The 23,445-nt window shown below is 44.0% G+C and overlaps 1 protein-coding gene across 1 annotated transcript in view; it reads left to right on the top strand.

Annotated features, from left to right (window-relative positions):
- jakmip3 (Janus kinase and microtubule interacting protein 3) overlaps positions 1 to 23,445 on the top strand; it is a 59,388-nt gene that overhangs the window by 15,992 nt on the left and 19,951 nt on the right. Inside the window, exons 5-16 of the mRNA XM_056296602.1 lie at positions 2,799 to 2,828; positions 7,129 to 7,236; positions 8,047 to 8,193; positions 8,492 to 8,626; positions 9,713 to 9,748; positions 10,045 to 10,116; positions 11,075 to 11,176; positions 11,503 to 11,631; positions 15,572 to 15,655; positions 15,905 to 15,967; positions 18,473 to 18,571; positions 22,678 to 22,776. Coding sequence (XP_056152577.1) covers positions 2,799 to 2,828; positions 7,129 to 7,236; positions 8,047 to 8,193; positions 8,492 to 8,626; positions 9,713 to 9,748; positions 10,045 to 10,116; positions 11,075 to 11,176; positions 11,503 to 11,631; positions 15,572 to 15,655; positions 15,905 to 15,967; positions 18,473 to 18,571; positions 22,678 to 22,776 — 1,104 coding nt within the window. The remainder of the gene's footprint in view (positions 1 to 2,798; positions 2,829 to 7,128; positions 7,237 to 8,046; positions 8,194 to 8,491; positions 8,627 to 9,712; positions 9,749 to 10,044; positions 10,117 to 11,074; positions 11,177 to 11,502; positions 11,632 to 15,571; positions 15,656 to 15,904; positions 15,968 to 18,472; positions 18,572 to 22,677; positions 22,777 to 23,445) is intronic.

The following is a 23,445-nucleotide window of genomic DNA, read 5'->3' as shown; positions in this document are numbered from 1 at the left end:
GCTGCCCATCTGCAGTTTGCTAAAGATCACGTGGACAAGCCAGAAGGCTATTGGAAAAATGTTTTATGTACGGATGAGACCAAAATAGAGCTTTTTGTTTTAAATGAGAAGCATTATGTTTGGAGAAAGGAAAACACCGCATTCCAGCATAAGTACCTTATCCCATCTGTGAAACATGGTGGTGGTAGTATCATGGTTTGGGCCTGTTTTACTGCATCTGGGCCAGGACGGCTTGCCATCATTGATGGAACAATGAATTCAGAATTATACCAGCAAATTCTTAAGGAAAATGTCAGGACATCTGTCCATGAACTGAATCTCAAGAGAATGTGAGTCATGCAGCAAGACAACGACCCTAAGCACACAAGTCGTTCTACCAAAGAATGGTTAAAGAAAAATAAAGTTAATGTTTTGGAATGGCCAAGTCAAAGTCCTGACCTTAATCCAATCGAAATGTTGTGGAAGAACCTGAAGCGAGCAGTTCATGTGAGGAAACCCACCAACATCCCAGAGTTGAAGCTGTTTTGTATGGAGGAATGGGCTGAAATTCCTCCAAGCCGATGTGCAGGACTGATCAACTGTTACCAGAAACGTTTAGTTGCAGTTATTGCTGCACAAGGGGGGGTCACAGCAGATACTGAAAGCAAAGGTTCACATACTTTTGCCACTCACAGATACCTAATATTGGATCATTTTCCTCAATAAATAAATGATCAAGTATAATATTTTTGTCTCATTTGTTTAATCAGGTTCTCTTTGTCTACTTTTAGGACTTGTGTGAAAATCTGATGATGTTTTAGGTCATATTTATGCAGAAATACAGAAAATTCTAAAGGGTTCACAGACTTTCAAGCACCACTGTACATGATAACTATCCATCCATTTATCTATCCATCCTTCCATTCATTTTATATGCTAGTTTTTCTGGCTCAGGGTGGCCACATGGCAGCCTCAACATCTTTTTCCCTACAATTTCATCTAGTAGTCCCATTCCTAAATCAGCTGGGAGATAAAATCCCCCCAGCATGTCCAAGGTCTGCCCTGTGGTCTCCTCCTAGTTGTCAACAGCTAGTATACATATCTATTGATCACAACTTGTATACCTCCAAGTCAGTCATAACCAGTATAACCTTAACCCACATTTCAGAACAAAAGGGTCGTGAAACAGAACATTTTGTATTCAGACAAGACGTCCCAATGGGTTGGTGCCACTATCATTATATTCATAATAACCTACGTAACAGTGTTGGTATCTACAGTTGTAATCAGGATAACCACAAATTATGTGAGATTTTTCTCCTCATCATTCACAAAGAGTAGATATGCTATCCTGATGAAACCAAGCCAGATACCCTCCAGACCCTGATGCGTTGATATCTGTCCATGAAAATCATAAACAGGAGAAGGGGACAAGGTGAATGTTTGTTAGAGTCCAACAGCCACTTTGAACAAACTTGACTGGCATTGCATAAAGGGACCGTATGGCTCACAACAGCAACTCACACCATCCTTCCGCCATGCTTTACGAAGTACAGCTTAGGGATATGGTCCTTGGCTCTTTACACATTAACAAAACACATATCAACACTTGTAGACTGGATTAGCGTGACAACTCAAATATGTTCAGGTGGCTTCTTTGAGGCCGATCCGCCCAATAAACCCTCTCCAGTGTTGAAGAGTCCCATTAGAAGTGTGGAGTAATAATACAGAGCTTTTTCCTGCCCCTGACCCACTGTCTCCAAAAAGGTTGACTAATGAGCTGCTGTTTGATGCACGCTGACAAATTACAGTCAATTTTCCTCTTTTTGACTCAAAGTCGCAATGAAATAAGCCCCAACTCTGTAGCACCCAATATTGGGCTTGCAAGTGTCCCGATGCCCATCAAGCACCTCTTCCTTGGCAACTTCTGAGCAAAAGAGAACGCACGTACCAACAAGATTGTTTCTGGAGTTTGTTAATCTCATAGAGGTGAGCCCATCCATTTCAAATTGGTATCTCTCAATGACCAGTACAAACACAGACTGCTTTACCCCCAAAAAGTTTATGTGTTATGTTTTTGGCATGCTATGTTTCCTGCTGAACTGACCTCCTTCTTAAACCTTACCAATTGATGAGCTCACAAAGCAGCAGCCCAGTGTTGCTTTTTTAGGTTGTGACTGACCAAACCACAGGGGTAACCCAGACAGATACCCGGTGCCCCTGGACCAGTTCCACTCCCAGACCTGGTTCTCCCCCTCCTTTTTCTCTCCAATTGTGGCCAGCCAATTACCCCACTCTTCCGAGCCGTCCCAGTCGCTGCTGCACCCCCCTCTGCCAATCCGGGGGGGGGGGGCTGCAGACTACCACGTGCTTCCTCCGATACATGTGGAGTCGCCAGCCAGTTCTTTTCCCCTGACAGTGAGGAGTTTCGCTGCGGGGGACATAGCACATGGGAGGATCACGCTATTCCCTTCAGTTCCCTCTCCCCCCTGAACAGGTGCCCCATCCAACCAGAGGAGGCACTAGTGCAGCGACCAGGACACATACCCACTTCCAGCTTCCCACCCACAGACACGGCCAATTGTGTCTGTAGGGACGCCTGACCAAGCCAGAGGTAATATGGGGATTCGAACCGCCGATCCCCGTGTTGGTAGGCAATGGAATAGACTGCCACGCTACCCGGACCCAGACCTGGTTCTAGTCCAAGTATCCCTGTATTTAAAATGCACTAATAATGTACAGTGTACACAAGTGTGCCAAGACCTCCCGATCTGATCTATTCTGGAAAAAGTTCCAAAGCAAAAACTCTTTGGCTCTAGAACAATGAAGAAAATTTAGGACAGCAGAGAGCTCCTGTCAAATTTCTGTGTGAAGAAAGATTAAGTTGAAATTCAACTTCAACTTTTTTGTCATGTTTTACAATACAATGACATTCTTGCGCTCTTGCTCTCTCTGCTTTAACACAATAGACACAAGGACAAAGAACACAAGGACATGCGTTAAAAACAGACTATGTACACAGTGAATTCATACATTATATACACAATATACAGTACATGATAACACAACAATGTAAGATGCACATGGGTGTATCACCTGTTCAGCAACCAGTTCAGCCTGTGGAAAGAAACTATTAATGAGACGGGTGGTGTGTGATTTGATGCTCCGGTAGTGTTTTTTTTAGATGGAAATAGCAAGAACAGACCATGAGCGGGGTGGCTGGTGTCCTTCATGATTTTTTGGGCTTTCTTTTTGCAGTGAGTGGTGTAAATACTATGAAGTTGTGGTAGTTCCCTGCCAGTGATTTTTGCTGCTGTCTTTACAGTCCTTTGCAGTAGTCTGCAATCCTGAGGTTGCCAAACCACACTGATACAGCCTATCAACACACTCTCCATGGTACTGCAGGAAAAGTTCATTAGAGTTTTTGTACTCATAAAAAAGTCTTGAGACACCTCAGAAAATAGTCTCTGTTGTGTCTTCTTGACGATTCAGTTGGTGTTGAGAGTCCATGTGAGGGTGTCTGTGATGTGTAAACCGAGTAATCCAAAACTGTCCACGATTTCAACCGATAAACCATTGATGGAAATAGGAATGTGATTTCCTCTGATCTTTCTAAAGTCAAAATTGATTTCTTTTGTCTTATTGACATTTAGAGAGAGGTTGTTATCTTGGAACCATATGGTTAAATCTTCCACTTCCCTCCTATAGGCCCCCTCATCACTGTCACTAATTAGTCCAATCTATGTGGTACCATCTGCAAATTTAGCAATGCTGTTGTCATATTTGGCAACACAGTCATGTGTAAACAGACTGTACAATAGGGGGCTGAGACAGAAGCCCTGAGGTGTACCGGTCCTACAAGCTAATGTAGATGCATTTGTTTTATGTATTTTCACAGTCTGGGACCTGCCTGTCAGGAAATCAAATAGCTAATCAGAATTACCCAGACCAAGACCTCTGAGTTTCAACACCAGTTCAGATGTATTAAAAGCACAGCTATAATCAATAAACAACATTCTGACATAGTGGGTATTTTTCTTTTCAGGGTGTACTAAAGCAGAGTGAGGGAATCAGCATCAGCTACAGATCTATTGGAACAGTAGACAAACTAATGGGTCGAGGGTAGCAGGAATGTTACGTTTTATATATGATATTACCAATCTTTCCAGACATTTCATCATAACAGAGGTCAAAGCAACGGGTCGATAATCATTAAGGCAAGAGACGAGGTGTTTTCTTAGGTACAGGAACAAAGGTGGGTTTCTTAAATCACAGTGGAACGGCACACAATGGCAGGGAAAGGTTAAACGTGCCAGTAAAAGCCCGAGCTAGCTGAGTGTAATGTACCTTGAGGACACAGGAAGGGATGCCGTCTGGGCCAGTAGCTTTACGAGCCTCAACCCCTTTAAAAGGTTTACTCACATCAGCCTCTGTCACCTGTACATCAACTTCATTGGGTGGGCACTGTGCTGCTGTCACTGGGTCCAAGTTGTGAGCTTCAAAGTGGGCATAAAAGTTATTAAGTTCATCTGGGAATGAGGCAGAGGGGTTGATAGCCACGATGAGTTTCAATTTATAGTCCGTAATCACCTGCAGCCCCCACCACATGCACCGTGGGTCACAGCCACTGTAGTCATTTTCCAGTTTGTCCCTATATTTACCTTTAGCGGCTTCTATGGCTCTCCTTAAGTCATACCTAATTCTTTTGTAGCATGCCTTGTCCCCCGATTTAAAAGCAGTGGTACACTCCCTCAAATTTAGGCGAATGTCATTATTAATCCAGGGCTTCTGGTTGGGGTTGGAGCGAATAGACCGTACTGGGATACATTGATCCACACAGAATCTAATATAGCCAGTGATTGATTCACATACTCATCCAAACTCAGGCTGAAACCTTGAAGATTGACCAGTCTGTTAATTCAAAGCATCCATTAAGTTTGGATTCATGTTTTGTAGTCCAGCACTGCACTGTCCTCACAGTAGGCTGTGCGCACTTCACTTTCTGCGTGTAGGCGGGAAACAAGAGCACTGACAGGTGGTCGGATTTCCTGAAGTGAGGTCGTGAGGTAGACCGCTAAGCTGCCTTAACCATGGAGTAACAGTGGTTGAGTCTTATTACCTCTGGTTGGGCAGGTGACATTTTAAAATTTTGGTAGCACAGATTTCAGGTTACAGTGGTTAAAGTCCCCCGCCACAATTGAAATGGCCTCAGGGTGCAAGTTCTTTTTCCTGCTAATGGCTCCATACAGTTCGTCCAGCGCCGTTGCAGCAGTAGGTTGTGGCGGTATGTAGACAGCAGTTAACAACACTCAGGGGAATTCCCTTGGGAGATAGGATAATCTGCACCTTATTGTTAGTTATTCCAACACTGGCGAACAGGACTGAAAGATTATTTCCACATCGGTGCACCATGAACTGTTAATAAAGAAGCATACGCCACCTTCCTTTACCTTGCCAGTAGTCATCATGGAACAGTCCATGCGGTGCACAGAAAAACCCTCCGGTTGTATAGCCCTATCAGGTGTATTCGGGCCCAGTCAAGTTCCTGTAAAGCAGAACACACAACAGCCCTGTCTCTTTGAGAGCTTATTCATCAATGACGTTCGTCCAGCTTGTTGTCGGGGGACTGGACTTTAGACCGCAGTATGCTGGGAATTGAGGACCGGTTGGGATGCCGTCGTAGCCTCACCAGGGCGCCGCCTTGTTTACCTCACTTCCAGCAGCACTGTCTGCAGCCATTACTCCATGGGGGTACCTGTTTGTTGTAGGTAATTTCTCTCAGCAAGTCCCGTGGCTTCCAGCTGTTGATAACATCTAATCTTGTGTCCAGTAATGTCTGGTGATCATAGGTAATTGTGCAAGACACATTTTGTGCAACAAAAGTGGCATATAACACGAAAATAAACAACAAAGCGAGAGTAGCTCGTAGCGAGTCGCCATATTACGGCGCTAACTTGTAGCTGTAGATATCTAAGGAAATCAGAAAGAAGATGAAAACAACATCCAAGTCAGTTCAGACCGCTCCCTTGTTGGCCACAGTAACTATTTATGGCTCCGCCAACAGGAAGGCACTGGACCGAAATGAACTTCAAAGCAGAACAGAGATGCAAATGTAATGCTTACTAAGAAAAACATTAATGCCAACGTCTAATGGACTATCCTCTGAAGTTATGGAATAACAGTCTGTTGAAAGAAAAGTTAAAAATGGAGCAGTTTGGTCACCAGGGGTCTCGTTTATTTGGTAAAAAAGTAAATAATGTATCCCGTAATAAAATACTAATAAACATAGTGGTACCTTTGTGTTTTGACAATGCAGTGGACCATAATGACTTGCCATGATTCCTGCTCTGCAGCAGGTTTTAAGGATTTTAATCACCAAAGCAACTTCATATTGGAACAGCTGAAGACAAAGAAGATCAAGAAATTTAACGGCCCCAAAACTTAAACGACTAAACCTAATTCATATGGGATCTAAACATTGCCAACAAAATCCACAAAGGAACTGAATGGTTGAATATTCTGCTTCTAAAAGTGGTTTAACCATATATGAGATGATTAACATAAGGTCAGTGGGCAGTAATACTAGTCATAAAACGTTTTAATTTAGTAAGGGCCTTTCCAAGGATGCTTTCCAGCAACAATACAACAGTTGGTTATTCAGAAAGGGATATGTTCCCTTTCATGGAACTGTATGTTGTGCACTGTGTGTGTGTGTGTGTGTGTGTGTGTGTGTGTGTGTGTGTGTGTGTGTGTGTGTGTGTGTGTGTGTGTGTGTGTGTGTGTGTTATGCAAGTATGAGTTTGTTTGTTTATTAGTTTGTTCTAATTGGCTCTAGAGGGCTGTAGTGAATCTTTATGCTAAGTCAGTGGTTCTCAAACTTTATGCAGTGATGTACCCCCTGAGACACCCACGCCGTCAGTATGTGCCCCCTCCAGCCCTGCAAAGAAAAAAAAACTTATTTTCCAAAGTTGGGCATCAGATACTAAGTATTACATCTAGGAGGCTGCCTTTCGCACTGTTTTTACACCTAAAAAGTCAGGTTGTGTAAGGCCGTCATCATACTCTGATGAGTGTGTGTGTGTGTGTGTGTGTGTGTGTGTGTGTGTGTGTGTGTGTGTGTGTGTGTGCACGTGCGCGTTTCAGTGCCAGGATGACAGGGATACTCGAAGGTTTCCGTTGAAAATAGCTGAGCTCAGCGCTGTGGTGAGAAAACTGGAGGATCGCAACGCGCTGCTGTCTGAGGAACGTAACGAACTGGTAATACACACATACACAAACACTAACAGAGATGTGCAGACACAGAATTCAATTGAGGGGAATAGGGGTGTTTGGGCGGCATGGTGGCCCAGCAGTTAGCGCTGTCACTTCACAACAAGAAGGTCCTGGGTTCGGACCCCGGGGTTGCCCAACCTTGGGGGTCATCCCAGGCCGTCCTCTGTGTGGAGTTTGCATGTTCTCCCGTGTCTGCGGTGGGTTTTTGCCGTGTGCTGTGGTTTCTCCCGCCATCAAAAAGACATGCATGTTAGGGTTAATACTCCTGTCTGTGCCCTTGACAGAGGCATGGCAGGAAGGCCTGGGGTTGGTCCCCGGGCGCTGCACGGTGGCTGCCCACTGCTCCTCACTACACAGCTAGAATGGGTTAAATGCAGAGAAGAATTCCCCTACAGAAATATAGTATAAATATAGTATATCAAAATCCCAAAAAAAATCTAGTTTGTGTTGGGTTTTTTTCCCCATTAGTTCACTACCTAAAAGAAACATCAAACCAAACACCTCAGCCTTGTAACTAAACCCCCGGGATCCAAGTCCAATAGTATCATAACTCATCATATTACTTTTTTCAGCAAGTTACAGAAGACAACTTTCTATCTATTACATTACATTACATTACAGTCATTTAGCCGACGCTTTTATCCAAAACGACTTACAATAAGTGCATTTTACGTAGGAAATCAGGAGAACTACTAGTCATCAGACAGAGGCCATAAGTGCATCTAAACAAGCATCTATCTATCAAGCATCTATCATAATCTATCTATCTATCCATCTGTCTGTCTGTCCTTCCAGTTGAAGAGACTTCGAGAGGCAGAGAGCCAATTCTTTCCACTTCTTGACAAGAACAAACGTCTGAGCAGAAAGAATGAGGAGTTGGCCCTCTCTCTGCGTCGCCTTGACAACAAACTGCGCTTTGTCACCCAGGAGAACCTGGAGATGGTAACTATGGTAACCTCTGACCCTTATGCTTTGCCTTTTTACTCCTCCCCCTTTAAACGATGAGTCTCCTTACAACACACCGATTACTGTAGTAACTCGTAAATTTACTGATCACCATAGTTAGTGCAGAACTGTAGGTCCTTCACTACACACTGGTTACACATCTATTGAAATGCATACTGGTTGTCACAGTTACGTGGAACTATCACTGTACAGTACTGTGGTTGCCGTGGTTACAACATAAGTTCAGTATACAGTCAGTATACAGTCAACAGTGTTTATTATGGTCTGTCTGCAGAGAGAGCGACACAGTGGAAGTGTTAGGAGACCCAGCTCCCTTAATGATCTGGATCACAGTCAGGAGGAGAGAGAGATGGAGTTTCTACGTCTTCAGGTTCTTGAACAACAGCACATCATAGACGATCTATCCAAGGTACTGTAGTACTAGTTCCACTACTGGTATTATAAATACTATTACTATTAATACTAATACAAATACTGTTAATATTTATACTAATACTATTAATGCTATTTCTGTTCATGTTAATATTACTGCTGCTATTACTACTAGTAGTACTGTTTATACCAGGGCTAGTCAACTACTTTCTTATGAGGGCCAAATTATTCAAATGTAAATGGTAAGGGGGCCAAACTTTTTTCAGAGTAATTATTGCGTCTTAGCACTTACATGTGAACATGAAAAACAACACTAAATACCCTTAATACTGTGTATCAAAAGTGTTTATTAACAATGTGTTTATGTAACATATAAAATAGGGCAGCCATTTCATACGTTTATCCATTTACATAGGCTACATTTATTTTATCTAATGAATGACTTCTCACCATCACCAATACTGATGATCAAAAGGCCCCAATTAAAGATACATTCAAAACAACTTACATTGCATTGGCGGATGGAAAAAAAATCATTGAATTACCTGTTAAAATATTATGATCATCTCCCACCTTCTTACCAAAATGCATTATAATTTTTAATGTTCTAATAAAAATTGATCAAAGGGCTGGAAAAAATAATCCTCGGGCCGGATTTGGCCCGCGGGCCGCCAGTTGACTAGGCCTGGTTTATACCCTTGCTGTTACTGTAACAGATGCCACAAAGGAGTATGTTTTACTTCTTTACAATCGTATGTAAATTGATACGCCATTTGATTTGCATGATTTGTATTCATTTCCTTCTGTTTTGATCATTGTGACGGTTTTGTCTCATATGAAGGATTTCTTTTATGTTGAATTAGTTGGCCCATTAAAAAAAAAAAGAAAAAAATCCAGCCTGGTATTTAGTTGCTTTTATTCACAGACTCTTTTAGTGCCATTTATGACTTCATTGCAACCCTGGGAAGGCTGATGTATGTGATTAAATTGAAATTATTTATGATTTTCCAAGCATGTTGAAAATGATCATATCCACAATGCCACTAAAGGTTTAAGGGTTCAGGGTTAGCTTACATGAATACTTTATGGTAGGATGATGAAATGATTTCCCCCCCTATTTTAGGCTCTGGAGACCGCGGGTTATGTCAAGACTGTCATTGTAAGTATTCTTAGTACTGCAAGTGCTATTGTGCCTGCTGACACTATCATGGCTACTGTTATTACTACTACTGATATTAATTCTTCAGTAGCTTGTTTTACATTACTACTCTTGTTGCTACCGCTACTACTATTACTCCTGCCCCTACAACTGCTTCTACCACTAATACTGCTAAAACTACTGCTGCTAGTAGGATTACTGTCATTAATATCTTTTCTCTTCTCTCGCCTCTGTCTCCTTGTCTCCTCTCCTGTCTCCTTGTCTCCTCTCCTGTCTGTTTGTCTCCTCTGCTCTAGGAGAGAGATATGTTAATGAGATACAGACGTCAAGATTCTGGCAGGAGAAAGAGAGGCTTTAGAGCCTGCAGGGTGAATCTTTTCCTCTGTTTATCTGTCTGTCTATCTATTTACCTTTCTCTCTGTCTTTCTGTCCATTTATTGTTTCGTCTGTCTGTCAGTCTGTCAGTCTTTCTGTCTGCCACTCTCGAAACAAAGCAAATACATAATATATAAAACATTCAGGACATTGTATGCTGTTTCTCTTTGGATGTGAAGTGTAACTTAAGAACGCAGAGGTCAAAGGTGAGTCAGCTGTGATGTCACAGCTTGTTGATAGAAGAGAGTGGGTTTCTGTCCACCTCCACTTCAAAGAGATGGTCAGTTTGAAATCAATTTAAAGGCAGTGGAAAGGTGTCAGAAAGGGGCAAGAGGATTCAGAATGAATTAATATCATAGTCCTGCTCTGACCTGACAGTGAAACGTCAGATTAGATGGGGTTACATAAATTATAATGCTGGAGCATACAGGTAGCATACCGGTTGCCAACCAACACAGGGATCGCCAGTTCGAATCCCTTTGTTACCTCCGGCTTGGTCAGGCATCCCTACAGAGACAATTGTCCATGTCTGCGGGTGGGAAACCGGATGTGGGTTTGTGTCCTGGTCACTGCACTAGCACCTCCTCTGATCAGTCGGGGCGCCTGTTCGGGGGGAGGGGGAACTGGGGGGAATAGTGTGTGATCCTCCCACGCACTACGTCCCCCTGGCAAAACTTCTCACTGTCAGGTGGAAAGAAGCGGCTGGCAACGCCACATGTATCGGAGGAGGCATGTGGTAGTCTGCAGCCCTCCCCGGATCGGCAGAGAGGGTGGAGCAGTGACCGGGACAGCTCGGAGGAGTGGGGTAATTGGACAGGTACAATTGGGGGGGGAAAGGGGGGACTTTTTTTTTTAAGTTATAACGCTGGATTCTAGGAACAAATGTTTTATTGATATATCTCTTTGTGTGTGTGTGTGTGTGTGTGTGTGTGTGTGTGTGTGTGTTGATAGGTTGTCGAGACTTATTACGGCTATGATGAGGACTCTGTGGACTCAGATGGTTCCTCTCTATCCTTTCACACGGATCGGACCCCTGACACCGACCCAGAGGAGGTACGCCGGCTGGCTTGAGTGACACTGATTGGTTCAGTGACGGGCTGGTTATTTGTTTGCCTGACTGACTGATTTAATCTCTTTTTACATTTCCATTTACCAATTCGGCAGACACTATCCAAAGTGACTTAGGAATGAGTTGGTGATTAGCAAATAAAATGGAGTGTTACTAAGTGGCATCATGAAGTGCCGAATAGCAATCATATCATCATCAAGAGTGTACGTCATGTCAGGTGCATTTAGTGGACGTGTGCCTTAGCTCATCTACAGGGGGTGAATAGGAGAATCATAATGCAAAGTAGGTTTACTTTGCCACATATTTCCAGGGAGTTCTGCGTGAGGACACGGAGCTCCGGTACAGACAGCTTACTCAGGAGTACCAGGCCTTACAGAGGGCCTACGCACTCCTCCAGGAGACAGTGGGAGGAAACTTCGATGCAGAGAAGGAGATGAAGGTAAGACAAACCATGCTATCACTAAAGACAACATAAATCCAATCCATGGGGCGTCCGGGTAGCGTAGCGGTCTATTCCGTTGCCTATGTGTCCTGGTCGCTGCACTCGCGCCTCCTCTGGTCAGTCGGGGTGCCTGTTCAGGGGGCAGGGGGAATTGGGGGGGGGGGGTAGCGTGATCCTCCCACGCACTGCATCCCCCTGGCGAAACTCCTCACTGTCAGGTGAAAAGAAGCGGCTGGCGACTCCACATGTATCGGATGAGGCATGTGGTAGTCTGCAGCCCTCCCCGGATCAGCAGAGGGCAGCGACCAGGACGACTCAGAAGAGTGGGGTAGTTGGCCAAGTGCAAGTGGGGAGAAAAAGGGGGAAAATAAAAAATAATAATAAATAAAAAGTAAGTTCAATCCAGGCATCATTTTGACATCCTATGGAGCTGAACAGAATCAGGTTCATGACTTTTTTTCTTTCATTTTTTTGGCCCAAATGGGAAGCTTGGGTGTAAGAGGGCTTCATAACCAATGGTCATACAACACATAAAACACATTTGTTATCCATACGCATAATAATAGCTTCAAAAACCACATCCAAGGATGTAGGGTAGCGCTCACCGGTTTGAAAAAGGACAGGGGCAGTGCCCAGTAGGCCATTTTGCTGGCCAAAATAAATTGGTGAAAATGAGGCAATGCCCCTGTCCTTTTTCAAATTGGTGATTGCCACCCTACATCCTTGGATATGGTTTTTGAAATGTATGTTTTTTTTGGGTTTAGCACCACAGTAAGAGTTTCTTTTTGGGAAGGCACATCCAACTCCTCCATTACAACATAATAGTGGCTGTAGTGTTTGATCACTCCTGTTCCCTGAGATCCTTGCTGTTGTGTCAGCTTCCTTTCTGTCGAACAGAGAAACATGGCTGAACCTGAGTTTTAACTGGTAAAATCCTATACCAGCTTGTTCTGCAATATCTGCTCATTAGACACAACTGAACACCACTACCTGACTTCTTCCTCTGTATTTGTCTGTCAGTATGGTGAGGATGTTAAATACTACTGCTGTGTCAGTTATTCCTGAGAGATCTTACAGACAGTATTACATCCTGGTGAGATTTCCCAGTATTCTCATTTTAATAGGTACGGTCACAGTCACTGTTAAAATGAGAAACTACAAGCGTTCATGATTCATGGATTAGCTGCGAGCTTAAATACACGAGAGATAAATAAAAAGTATTTAACATTTGTTTACATGTAAATCTCCAGGGCTGTACACTAAATTCAAGGTGTAGAAAGGCACTCGTGTATATTTAAACAGCTAATCCCCGGGCCAACGCTCTGACTCACGATCAGCTATCATCACTGATTCTCAGGCTGTTCCTCGGTCCAGTAAATACACTGTCAATTTACCCTCCCGTCAAATCTGTTAAAATGAGTTAGCGGCCTATAGTCTCAAGTTGTGCATATAGTGTAATGAGGCAGAAGAAAAGCAGTAAATAAAAGCCTGTGTTGAATTGTTGGACTTTCCAGTCATTTTCCATAGAGTTGTGGTGGTAGGGCAGTGGTTTTCAGTCTGGGCTGCACTATGTCCACAATAAATACATATTAATGGAGACAGAAAAAATGCACATTTATTGTATTTTGTGTGATCAAATATGTATTTCTTTGTAAATTAAAATGGCAAAAGACAATTTTATTTTCATACTTTGAGTCAATGCAAACAATACAATAATTTAATTGTATTCCTAAATTATCACTGAAATAATATCTTTTTTCTTTTGGGGGGAGGGATTTTTGTCTCCCCCTTTTTCTCCCCAATTGTACTTGCCCAATTACCCTATTTTCCAAACCATCTCAGTTGCTGCTCCACCCCCGGGAGCCAGGGAGGGCTGCAGACTACCACATGTCTCCTCCGATACATGTGGAGTCGCCAGCCGCTTCTTTTGCCTGACAGTGAGGAGTTTCGCCAGGGGGACGTAGCACATGGGAGGATCACGCTATTCCCCCCAGTTCCCCCTCCCCCAAAACAGACACCCCGACTGACCAGAGGAGGCGCTAGAGGAGCTGTTTCCCAAACATTTTAAATATCATCATAGACAATAAGCATAGAAACTGTGTGGAAGCCGCTCAACTGTCTGGGATGGCTGCTGTTTGCTGGCTGTTTCTCTATCCTTTGAATTATTTGGAAAGCCATTTTACATATCAGCTAGTCAGTGTTTGCCCTCAACTCTAAATGTTCTCCAATGTAACAAATGATTTAATCTTGCCATCGAATCCAGAACCAAGGAAAATCTTTCTCCTCTCAAAGCCCGTGAAAAAGCCGTCCAGTCGGATCAGAATCATTAGTTGATTTTTGTGCTTGCTAAAAGCCATTCTTCTATATCGATATTTTCTCAACAACTCTGGATTCTGTAGTTCTCCATAGTTAAGTACAGCAACTTCTTTTGAACTTTAGAATATTTAGCCATGGGGGCGTCTGGGTGACGTGGCGGTCTATTCCATTGCCTGCCAACACAGGGATCGGCGGTTTGAATCCCCGTGTTACCTCTGGCTTGGTTGGGCACAGTTGGCCGTGTCTGCAAGTGGGAAGCCGGATGTGGGTATGTGTCCTGGTTGCTGCACTAGCGCCTCCTCTGGTCGGTCGGGGCACCTATTTGGGGGGAGGGGGGGGGGAATAGCGTGATCCTCCCACGCACTTATGTCCCCCTGGCGATACTCCTCACAGTCAGGTGAAAAGCGGCTGGGGGCTCCACAAGTATCGGAAGAGGCATGTGGTAGTCTGTAGCCCTCCCCGCATTGGCAGAGGGGGTGGAGCAGAGATCGAGACAGCTCAGAGGAGTGGATTAATTGGCCAGATACAACTGGGGAGAAAAAAAGGGGGGGGGGGTTTATATATATATATATCTCCATCCATTATCCAAACCGCTTATCCTGCTCTCAGGGTCGCGAATGCTGGAGCCTATCGCAGCAGTCATTGGGCGGCAGGCGGGGAGACACCCTGGATAGGCCGCCAGTCCATTACAGGGCTATATATATATATATATATATATATATATATATATATATATATATATATATATAACGCCACTTTAGATGTGTGGATATAGTCAAGTTTTTGAAATTCTATATGCATTTTAAAACATCTTCCTTTTATCGGGCCATTGTCATGGCCCTGGCCATGTCTCCAGTTGTTTCCCTTTTGCTTCTATGTGTTTTCCGGTGTCTCATGTTTTCCCATCTTTCTGTGTGTGTGTGTGTGTGTGTGTGGGTGTGTGGGGCTTCCTTCCCTGGCACTCTGGCTCCGTCCTGATTTGCAGCTCAGTTCACCTCACCCGCCTAGCCTGCACACCTGCCTTTCACCAACCCAACATTACATCTGCTCTGGTTTCCCATTCGCCCATGGCCAGATCGTTGTGTAAACCTCTGTGGATCACTACATTCCGGTTCCCCTGTCTGTGTGCATGCGTGAGTGCTTGCTTGTCTGCCTCGCTGCCTCGCTTATCCTCTGCCAGCCACACTCATCTTCCTCATCTGTCTGTCCTGCTCAATCCAGCTCTGCCATCCACGATCGCCTCCCTGCGTTCTGCCTTGCCTGCAGTTCTCATTCCCCTTTATTCCTACAATAAACCCATTTTACATCACTTACTTCCATCGTCTGTGTCTGCGTCTGGGTGCCGCTCTGCTGCTCATAACAGCCGAATGCTGCAATGCTGAGTGTTAGAAGAGGACAGATGCATCATGGGTTTCTAGTTTCAATGCAGTTTCCTCCCTGCAGACATTCTTTTCCTTGTAAGGCTGTGTGGGTCCATACCACTAAAATCTCTCTCTCTCTCTCTCTCTCTCTCTCTCTCTCTCTCTCTCTCTCTCTCTCTCTCTCTCTCTCTCTCTCTCTCTCTCTCTCTCTCTCTCTCTCTATTGTCTGTCTGTCTCTCTATTGTCTGTCTTTCTACCAGACCAGAGAACAGCTGCAGGCTGAGATAAGTCAGTTTCAAACCAGAACCCACGACCTGGAGTCAGCGCTTAACCAACAAGGACTGGTAACACACACACACACACACATCACATATACATATATGCTTACAAAATACACAAACCCCTTAGTTTATCTTTCATCCACTTTTTGGCTCTGTGTATGTGTGTGTGTGTGTGTATATATATATATATATAATGTATAAAACTCGCATCCATTCCCTGTCTCTGACGCTCGTCCTTCGCCTTATTTTCTCCTTCTTTCTCCATCCCCATTTCTCTATCGCCCTCTGTCTGTCTGTCTGTCTGTCTCTCAGGATGTGAAGTGGGTAGAGGAAAAATATGCCTTGTATCGGAGAAACCAGGAACTGGTGGAAAAGGTAAGGTGCTCTCTGCCGGGGATCTCCACATATTCCTAGCTTAGCTTTTAGTTTGTGAGAACATTGACGTCCAAGTTTAGCATAAATATACAACAATTTAAAGGTCCCATGAAATGGCTTTTAGAACGCCGCAAACCTCAGCGGTTTGACAGAAACCACATGGTCTGGTGGGATTTGGGAAAGGGAGGGAGTGTGAGCTGACTAACAGCCCGTCACAACTGGCAGTTGTAGAAGAATGTGGATGTCGTCACGCTGTCGACTAGTTTCAGTTTGGCGGAGGATCACAGGTCTTCTTTCAAATTCACTGCCACTTCATTGGACATTTTTGTTTGTGTACCCCGCAAGTGCAGGATGACATAAATAAAAACGTGTTGTCTGAAAAGCTTCTTTTTTTGAGGGGGGGGGGGTTTCTGGATCATAGTTTTAAGTAGATGTGAATTACGTGCATAAAATAGAGATAAAAAGAATGAAAATAAAACATTTTATGGGACCTTTAAACGTGCAGAGGAAATCAATCATTTATTGTTTGTCAAGGTTTCTTAAAATAATGTGTTTATTTATTATTGAGTTAGTTTTGAAACATACTTTGTTTCAAGCCTAACTCAAAAAGGGAAGGTTTACAAGATGATAGTGAGACCAGCAATGTTATATGGTTTGGAGGCAGTGGCACTGATGAAAAGACAGGAGGCGGAGCTGGAGGTGGCAGAGTTGAAGATGCTAAGATTTTCACTGGGAGTGACGAAGAAGGACACGATTAGGAACAAGTATATTAGAGGGACAGCTCAGGTTGGACAGTTTGGAGACAAAGCAAGAGAGGCAAGATTGAGATGGCTTGGACATGTGTGGAGGAGAGATGCTGGGTATATTGGGAGAAGGATGCTGAATATGGAGCTGCCAGGTAAGAGGGAAAGAGGAGGGCCAAAGAGAAGGTTTATGGATGTGGTGAGAGAGGACATGCAGGTGGCTGTTGTGACAGAGGAAGATGCAGAGGACAGGAAGAAATGGAAACAAATGATCCGCTGTGGCAACCCCTAACGGGAGCAGCCGAATGTAGTAGTAGTAGTAGTAGTAGTAGTTTTGTAATTGGGATGCACTAGTGGTGGTAGAGGCGGCACAGTGGCGCAGTGGTTAGCGCGGTCACCTCACAGCAAGAAGGTCCTCGGTTCGAGCCCCGGGGTAGTCCAACCTTGGTGGGTCATCCCGGGTCATCCTCTGTGTGGAGTTTGCATGTTCTCCACGTGTCTGTGTTGGTTTCCTCCGAGTACTCCGGTTTCCTCCCACAGTCCAAAGACATGTAGGTCAGGTGAATTAGCCGTACTAAATTGTCCCTAGGTATGAATGTGTGTGTGTGTGTGTGTGTGTGTGTGTGTGTGTGTGTGTGTGTGTGTGTGCGCGCGCGTGCATGCGTGCATGTGTGAGCCCTGTGATGGCCTGGCGGCCTGTCCAGGGTGTCTCCCCGCCTGCCGCCCAGTGACTGCTAAAATAGGCTCCAGCATCCCCACGACCCTGAGAGCAGGATAAGCGGTTCAGATAATGGATGGATGGATGGATGGATGGATGGATGGAGTATTTGTATTAGCATTAGTGTTGGCATAAAAATTGATCAAACACGTTGAACTTCATAGTAAGATGACGACTCGTCTCACGTTTACATTTACTCATTTAGCAGACACGTTTATCCACAGAGACATATATGAGATTCAGCAATCAGCGGATGAATTCAGATGTTCCCAGCTGGCATCACAGAGCAGTATGCAGTAATCACATCATAGCATAGCCAAGAGGGCATGGCAAGGCAGGTGCCTTTAGTGTAGAGCATCAAGAGGCGGCGAATATGTGAATCAAAGTACAAAATTGATGTACATGCCACAGGTCAGAAAATGGGTAAATTATGCTGTCGAGAGCGAGTGGGAAAGAGCTCAATAGTATATACCAATAATAATGGTGTTTAAGTGCCTGCAGGTGTAATAGTAACAGCCAATTTGTATTCATAGCAAAGTGGAACCACAGACCATACATTATCCCGGTTACTTCAGGGATGATGCATGGTGGTGCTTTGCTGGCGGCCAAATATGAGCGGTCAGCCAGAGTCTGTATCAGCCCTCTTGTATCCCATCCCATCAGGCCAACCCTCACTTTACTTAAAGGGCTTTATTTGTATGTAACATTTCAGTCCGACTCCTTTTTACATAGAAAGTAATGCTCCTGTATGAGGATTATGAGGATTGGGGTTTCACAGTGAGTTGTTTGTGTTGTATTAGTCAGTACCACTCAGCAGCCCTTACTGATGTTTATTAGTCTGTTACACTTCCAAAAAACCAAAGACACATACTCACTTTACAGTGTTAGCTGTATTAGGTTTTGAAACCTAACTGTCACACACAAGTTTCTGCCAGCATTTCCCATAGTCTCCGTTGGGTGCATCCTGTGTTGTTCTGTGCAGTGGGACATTCTTCAGTATGTCAGGACCCTGTGTTGCTAATTTGTTTGCTTTGTCTTTTGTAGGTGAAGTATATGGAAGGAGAGGAGCTGCGACTGAAAAACGACATCCAGGATGCGAAAGACCAGAATGAGCTGTTGGAGTTCAGAATTTTAGAACTTGAGGTCAGTGGGTTTTTCAGCACGCCGGTGTGATTACCAGCACCTCCAGTTAAAACCACACCTGAAAGCTGAAATCCACTGCTTCTTCCATGAATAAGTTCTTACTTCATCATTTGAAACATGAGGACAATGCGACAATTCTGTTGGACAACTGATATGACAGCAGAACAGTGTTGTGATTAGGGATGACAATATAGTGTTTTATTTTATTTAAAAATTTAAAAAAAAAAAACACCCAAAAGCTAATCGTGGTGAATTTCCATTATTGGGGTATCCTCTCATGAGTGACTTGAAAAAGCGCCCCCCCCCCCCCCTCTCTCTCTCTCTCTCTCTCGCTGCACTGGGAGCCACGTGTCGTAAACCCCTTACACTCACGCATGCGCGACTCACATCTACCACTGACAGACCAGGCGTTGGGTGCGGAGTTTGCGTTTTACTCTTTCTAACTTTGGAGATTTTTTTTCCATGCATCATATTTTGATGATTATCGGGATAATATCGTGAATCACCAGTTATTTTGGCCAGGATAATCGTGACATGACATTTTCATATCGTCCCACCCCTAGTTGTGGTGTAGTTGGATGTAGGAGGCAGAGAGAAATGCATGTTACAAGTGATTTTCTTGGACTACAAACCCGGTGTGGCAACCATTGTTGCTCGTGTACCATCAGTAAACAGTTCCCAGCTTTATAAAATTGACATCCTAGGACCAAGCTGACACAGACGGTCTAATCTATTACAAACTGCATCAAGCTGTATGGAAACACTGTTGGACAGTAATACTGATTGTCTGTCCAACAGTAACATGCCCACACTGGCATCATGTTGTAATGTTTTTCCCTGCTGGAGTTGTTTTCAGCATGCAAGTGTTTACTGCTGCACCGGTGGTCATCCTTCCTTCAAAACACTTCAACAGTGTATGGAGACTAGTGAATGTCTACAACCATGATAAAGATGTCAGTTAGTATGATACAACCTTACTCCAAGGTTCAGTCCAGACATATAAAATAATGACTTATTAATTGGGAAAAGTTGCAGATTTCATATTTAACTCCAGTTATAACCTAAAGCTGAACCTACTGTGAAGGACACAGGCTCAGAACAGTGAAAACTCCCCAACGTCATCATAGATCCACTTCTGTTAGGACACCGCATTTTCTATGAAAACTGTTTGCAATTTTCTCAACAAAAGATGGCCTGTATCACAGATGCCATTAATCCTCCCCCCAAACAGGGAAAAGAGGACTTTCTTACCTGGCCGGGACACAGAGGCCACAGGGGAGCTGCTGTGTGATATGATGACTTAATATCCCTCATATGTACCCATCATAGACTTATCGAAAGTTTTACTTCCTGAGTCGAAATAGAAATCATTTTTTACAATTTTTCTTATTGTCAAGTTAATTTGTGTAGACCTAATCCCAGTTACAGTCTCAGAGGGCTTTATACTGAAGACCAGTAGATACAGTAGATGATGCCCCATCTTCCTGAAGATCCTCCCTTTGAAAAAAAAAACTTTACAAAAACCTTTTGTAGGAAAAAAACGACTAAACCTGCTTCCCGAGCACTTCCTCTTTGCCAAGATAATCCATCCACCTGACAGGTGGGGCATTTCAGCAAGCCATTCATTACCCAGATCCCTCTTGTGCCCGGGGCAGAATGAACTGCTCTACAATGTGCACATCCCTTGCTCAGTTTTGATGTTGCTGATGTCTCAAGTTTCAGTTGAGATTGCAGTTATCGTGTTGATTAAAGGCCGTGAGCAAAACATTCAACCTGCCTCAAAACTGCCACGTGAAACTCCTGTTAAGTGAGTTACTCCATTCAGCTTTTTCAACTGTGAAATTGTTTGAAACCAGCATCCCAGACAACTGAAATGAAAGCGGTTGTGTGCGTAAGTTTGGAATTCCTGTACAAACTGCCATAAACTTTCTCAGAGAAACTCATCTGTGCTTTTATTGTTCTCAGCGGGTCTCTGATCCATTTTTCGGCTTTGTCACCAAACTTTGTGGGCAGACTCACCTTTGCTGGCCACAGGCCAGAGAGCAAGAAGTATTGATTTTGGCTGTAGCAGATGGATGACAGATAGTTTATAAGGTGTCGTGTGGGTCAGTTGTTTGCTGCTATTAGCACTCTGAACAGCATATCACGGTGGCAAAAGGCTTATGGCAATGACAAGCACAAGCTGAGGACAACAAACTCCTGTATTATGTTGACGGCATCACAGATACAAGGGCGAGATTGCATTCACCATATGTCACAAGGATCCAACATAATTTGAAGAAGCTGAAAATGTTCCAGTTTTTCCATGACCTACTCACCAGACATGACCGTGTTGTCCGTTCGCTGGGTGATGTAGAAGAGACTGTGTTCCACCAATGTTCAGCGACTTTTTTCCCACCCAAACCTTGTCGTAGCCAGTGAAGACCCACAGACCCCCATCAACAATATGATCACCCCTGTGTGAAGGAGCTGTGTCCCTGCTGCCTGTATACAGGCTGTTTTTCTATAAGCTTTCTTTTTTAAATTCATCTCGAGGTATCTGTGACTAACAGATGGCTGTGTCACTGCTCGCTTGAAAGCCACAGGTTAATGCCTCGTGAACATATTTGGATCAAATTTCAATTGACTGTTGTCCATTTGTAGACTGTAAGTCAATATGTAGCATAGATATATTTGCACTGTGTTTGTGTGTGTGTGTGTGTGTGTGTGTGTGTGTGTGTGTGTGTGTTAGTTAGTTAGGATGAATTGTAATGTCCTGCCGTTATCCTTATTAACATATTTGTACGTACACTACACAGCCAAAGGTAGTATGTGGACACTCCTTCTAATTAGTAGGTTAGTATTTCAGCCACACCCATTGCTAACAGGTGTGTAAAATCAAGCATGCAGCCATGCAGTCTTCATAGATAAACATTGACAGTAGAATGGGTTGTACTGAAGGGCTCAGTGACTTTCAACATGGCATTGTCATATGATGCCACCCTTCCAACAAGTCAGTTGGTTAAATTTCTGCCCTGCTAGATCTGCCCTGGGCAACTGTAAGTCTGTTACTGTGAAGTGGAAATGTCTCGGAGCAACAACAGGCTCAGCCATGAAGCGGTAGGCCAGAACAGGACTGCCGAGTGCTGAAGTGTAAAAATTGGTCTGTCCTTGGTTGCAACACTCACTACCTAGTTCCAAATGGCCTTTGGTAGCAACGTCAGCACAAAAACTGTTCATCAGGAGCTTCATGAAATTGGGTTTCCATGATCGAGCAGCCGTACACAAGCCCAAGATCACCAAGTGCGATGCCAAGCGTCGGCTGGAGTGTTGTAAAGCACACTGCCATTTGACTCTGGAGCAGTGGAAACACATTCTCTGGAGTGATGACTCACACGTCAGTATCTGGAAGTCAGATCAATCTCGGCTTGGCGGCTGCCAGGAGAACGCTACCTGTCCGGATGCATAGTGCCAACTCTAAAGTTTGATGGAGGAGGAATAATGGTCTGGGGCTGTTATTCATGGTTTGTTCTAGGCCCCTTAGTTCCAGTGAAGGGAAATCTTAATGCTACAGCATAAAAGACATTCTAGAGAACTGTGTGTTTCTCCCTTTGTGGCAACAATCTAGGTAAGGCCATTTCCTGTTTCAGCATGACAGTGTCCCCATGCATAAAGCGAAGTCCACAAAGACATGGCTTGCTGAGTTTGGTGTGGAAAAACCTGACTGGCCTACACAGAGCCCTGACCTCAACCCCATCCAACACCTTTGGGGTAAACTGGAGAGCCGACTGCAAGCCAGGCCTTCTTCCCACATCAGTGCCCGACCTCACTAATGCCTTTGTGGCTGAATGAGTGAATACCTGCAGCCATGTTCCACATCTAGTGGAAAGCCTACCCAGAAGAGTGGGGGCTGTTTGGGGGGAGGTCAACTCCATATTATTGCCCATGGTGTTGTGGAATAAGATGTTCAACAAGCACGTGATGTTCGGGTGTCCACGTATTTTTGGCCATGTAGTGTGTGCGTATTTGTACATGAGATAATTTTGCGGTTTTTAAGAGGGTGAGTTTGTGACGCTTGGCCACTGCCGCTGACTTATTCCATAAAAACTTCTTCTTTATCGTCATAGGAGAGAGAGCGGCGATCTCCTGCCATCAACTTTCAACAGCTTCATTTCCCAGAGGGCCTCAGTCCTCTGCAGCTGTACTGTGAAGCCGAGGGAGTCGCTGTAAGTAAACCAGGAGCTTTCACCACCACTGTCACATTAATTTCATTACCCAGACAGAAACAGTAACAGAAAACTTTCATCACCTCCATGATGAATGTTTTCCGATATGGTTTCGTCAGCAAAATTATTGTCTCTTATTGTTATTGTCTCTTTCTTTTCTTGGAGAAATCGTTATCATTGATAAACTTTTTTGTCAATTGAATTGGTGCTGTATAACCGCATTTCATCATCTAGAATACCTTTGGCCAAATGGGGCTTCAATTATGGGTCAAGATTAAAATGAACAAGTCCCATCTCTTGCACTACACGGAAATACGGTTTGTTTTATGTGTCCAGCTGTCCTTATTTTAAAAATCAGGTTCATAAACAAATGACTGATGAGCTACCTTAATTTTCTTTAAGCTTATTTTCAGATTTACTCTCTATGTTCAGTAGCACCACTGTTTGCTGCTAGACCATTTGTTGGTAGCACTGAGCTGTGTGGTCAGTAGCACCACCAGCATCAACTCCAACTGAAGGAGCAGTGACTCCAGAACAACACCATGCACCACATCATGGGTAGAATGAATCACGGTCTTTGTAGTTCACAAACACAACATCAGTGCCCACCTGCCTTAAATATTTTTTTTAACTACGTCCAGTATAAATGCAGCTTTGACTCCTCGCTTC

Source organism: Lampris incognitus, chromosome 17, assembly GCF_029633865.1.
Source record: "Lampris incognitus isolate fLamInc1 chromosome 17, fLamInc1.hap2, whole genome shotgun sequence".
NCBI classification, from domain to species: domain Eukaryota; kingdom Metazoa; phylum Chordata; class Actinopteri; order Lampriformes; family Lampridae; genus Lampris; species Lampris incognitus.
The sequence above is the reverse complement of the archived record's forward strand: the minus strand, read 5'-3'. Positions and strand labels throughout refer to the sequence as shown.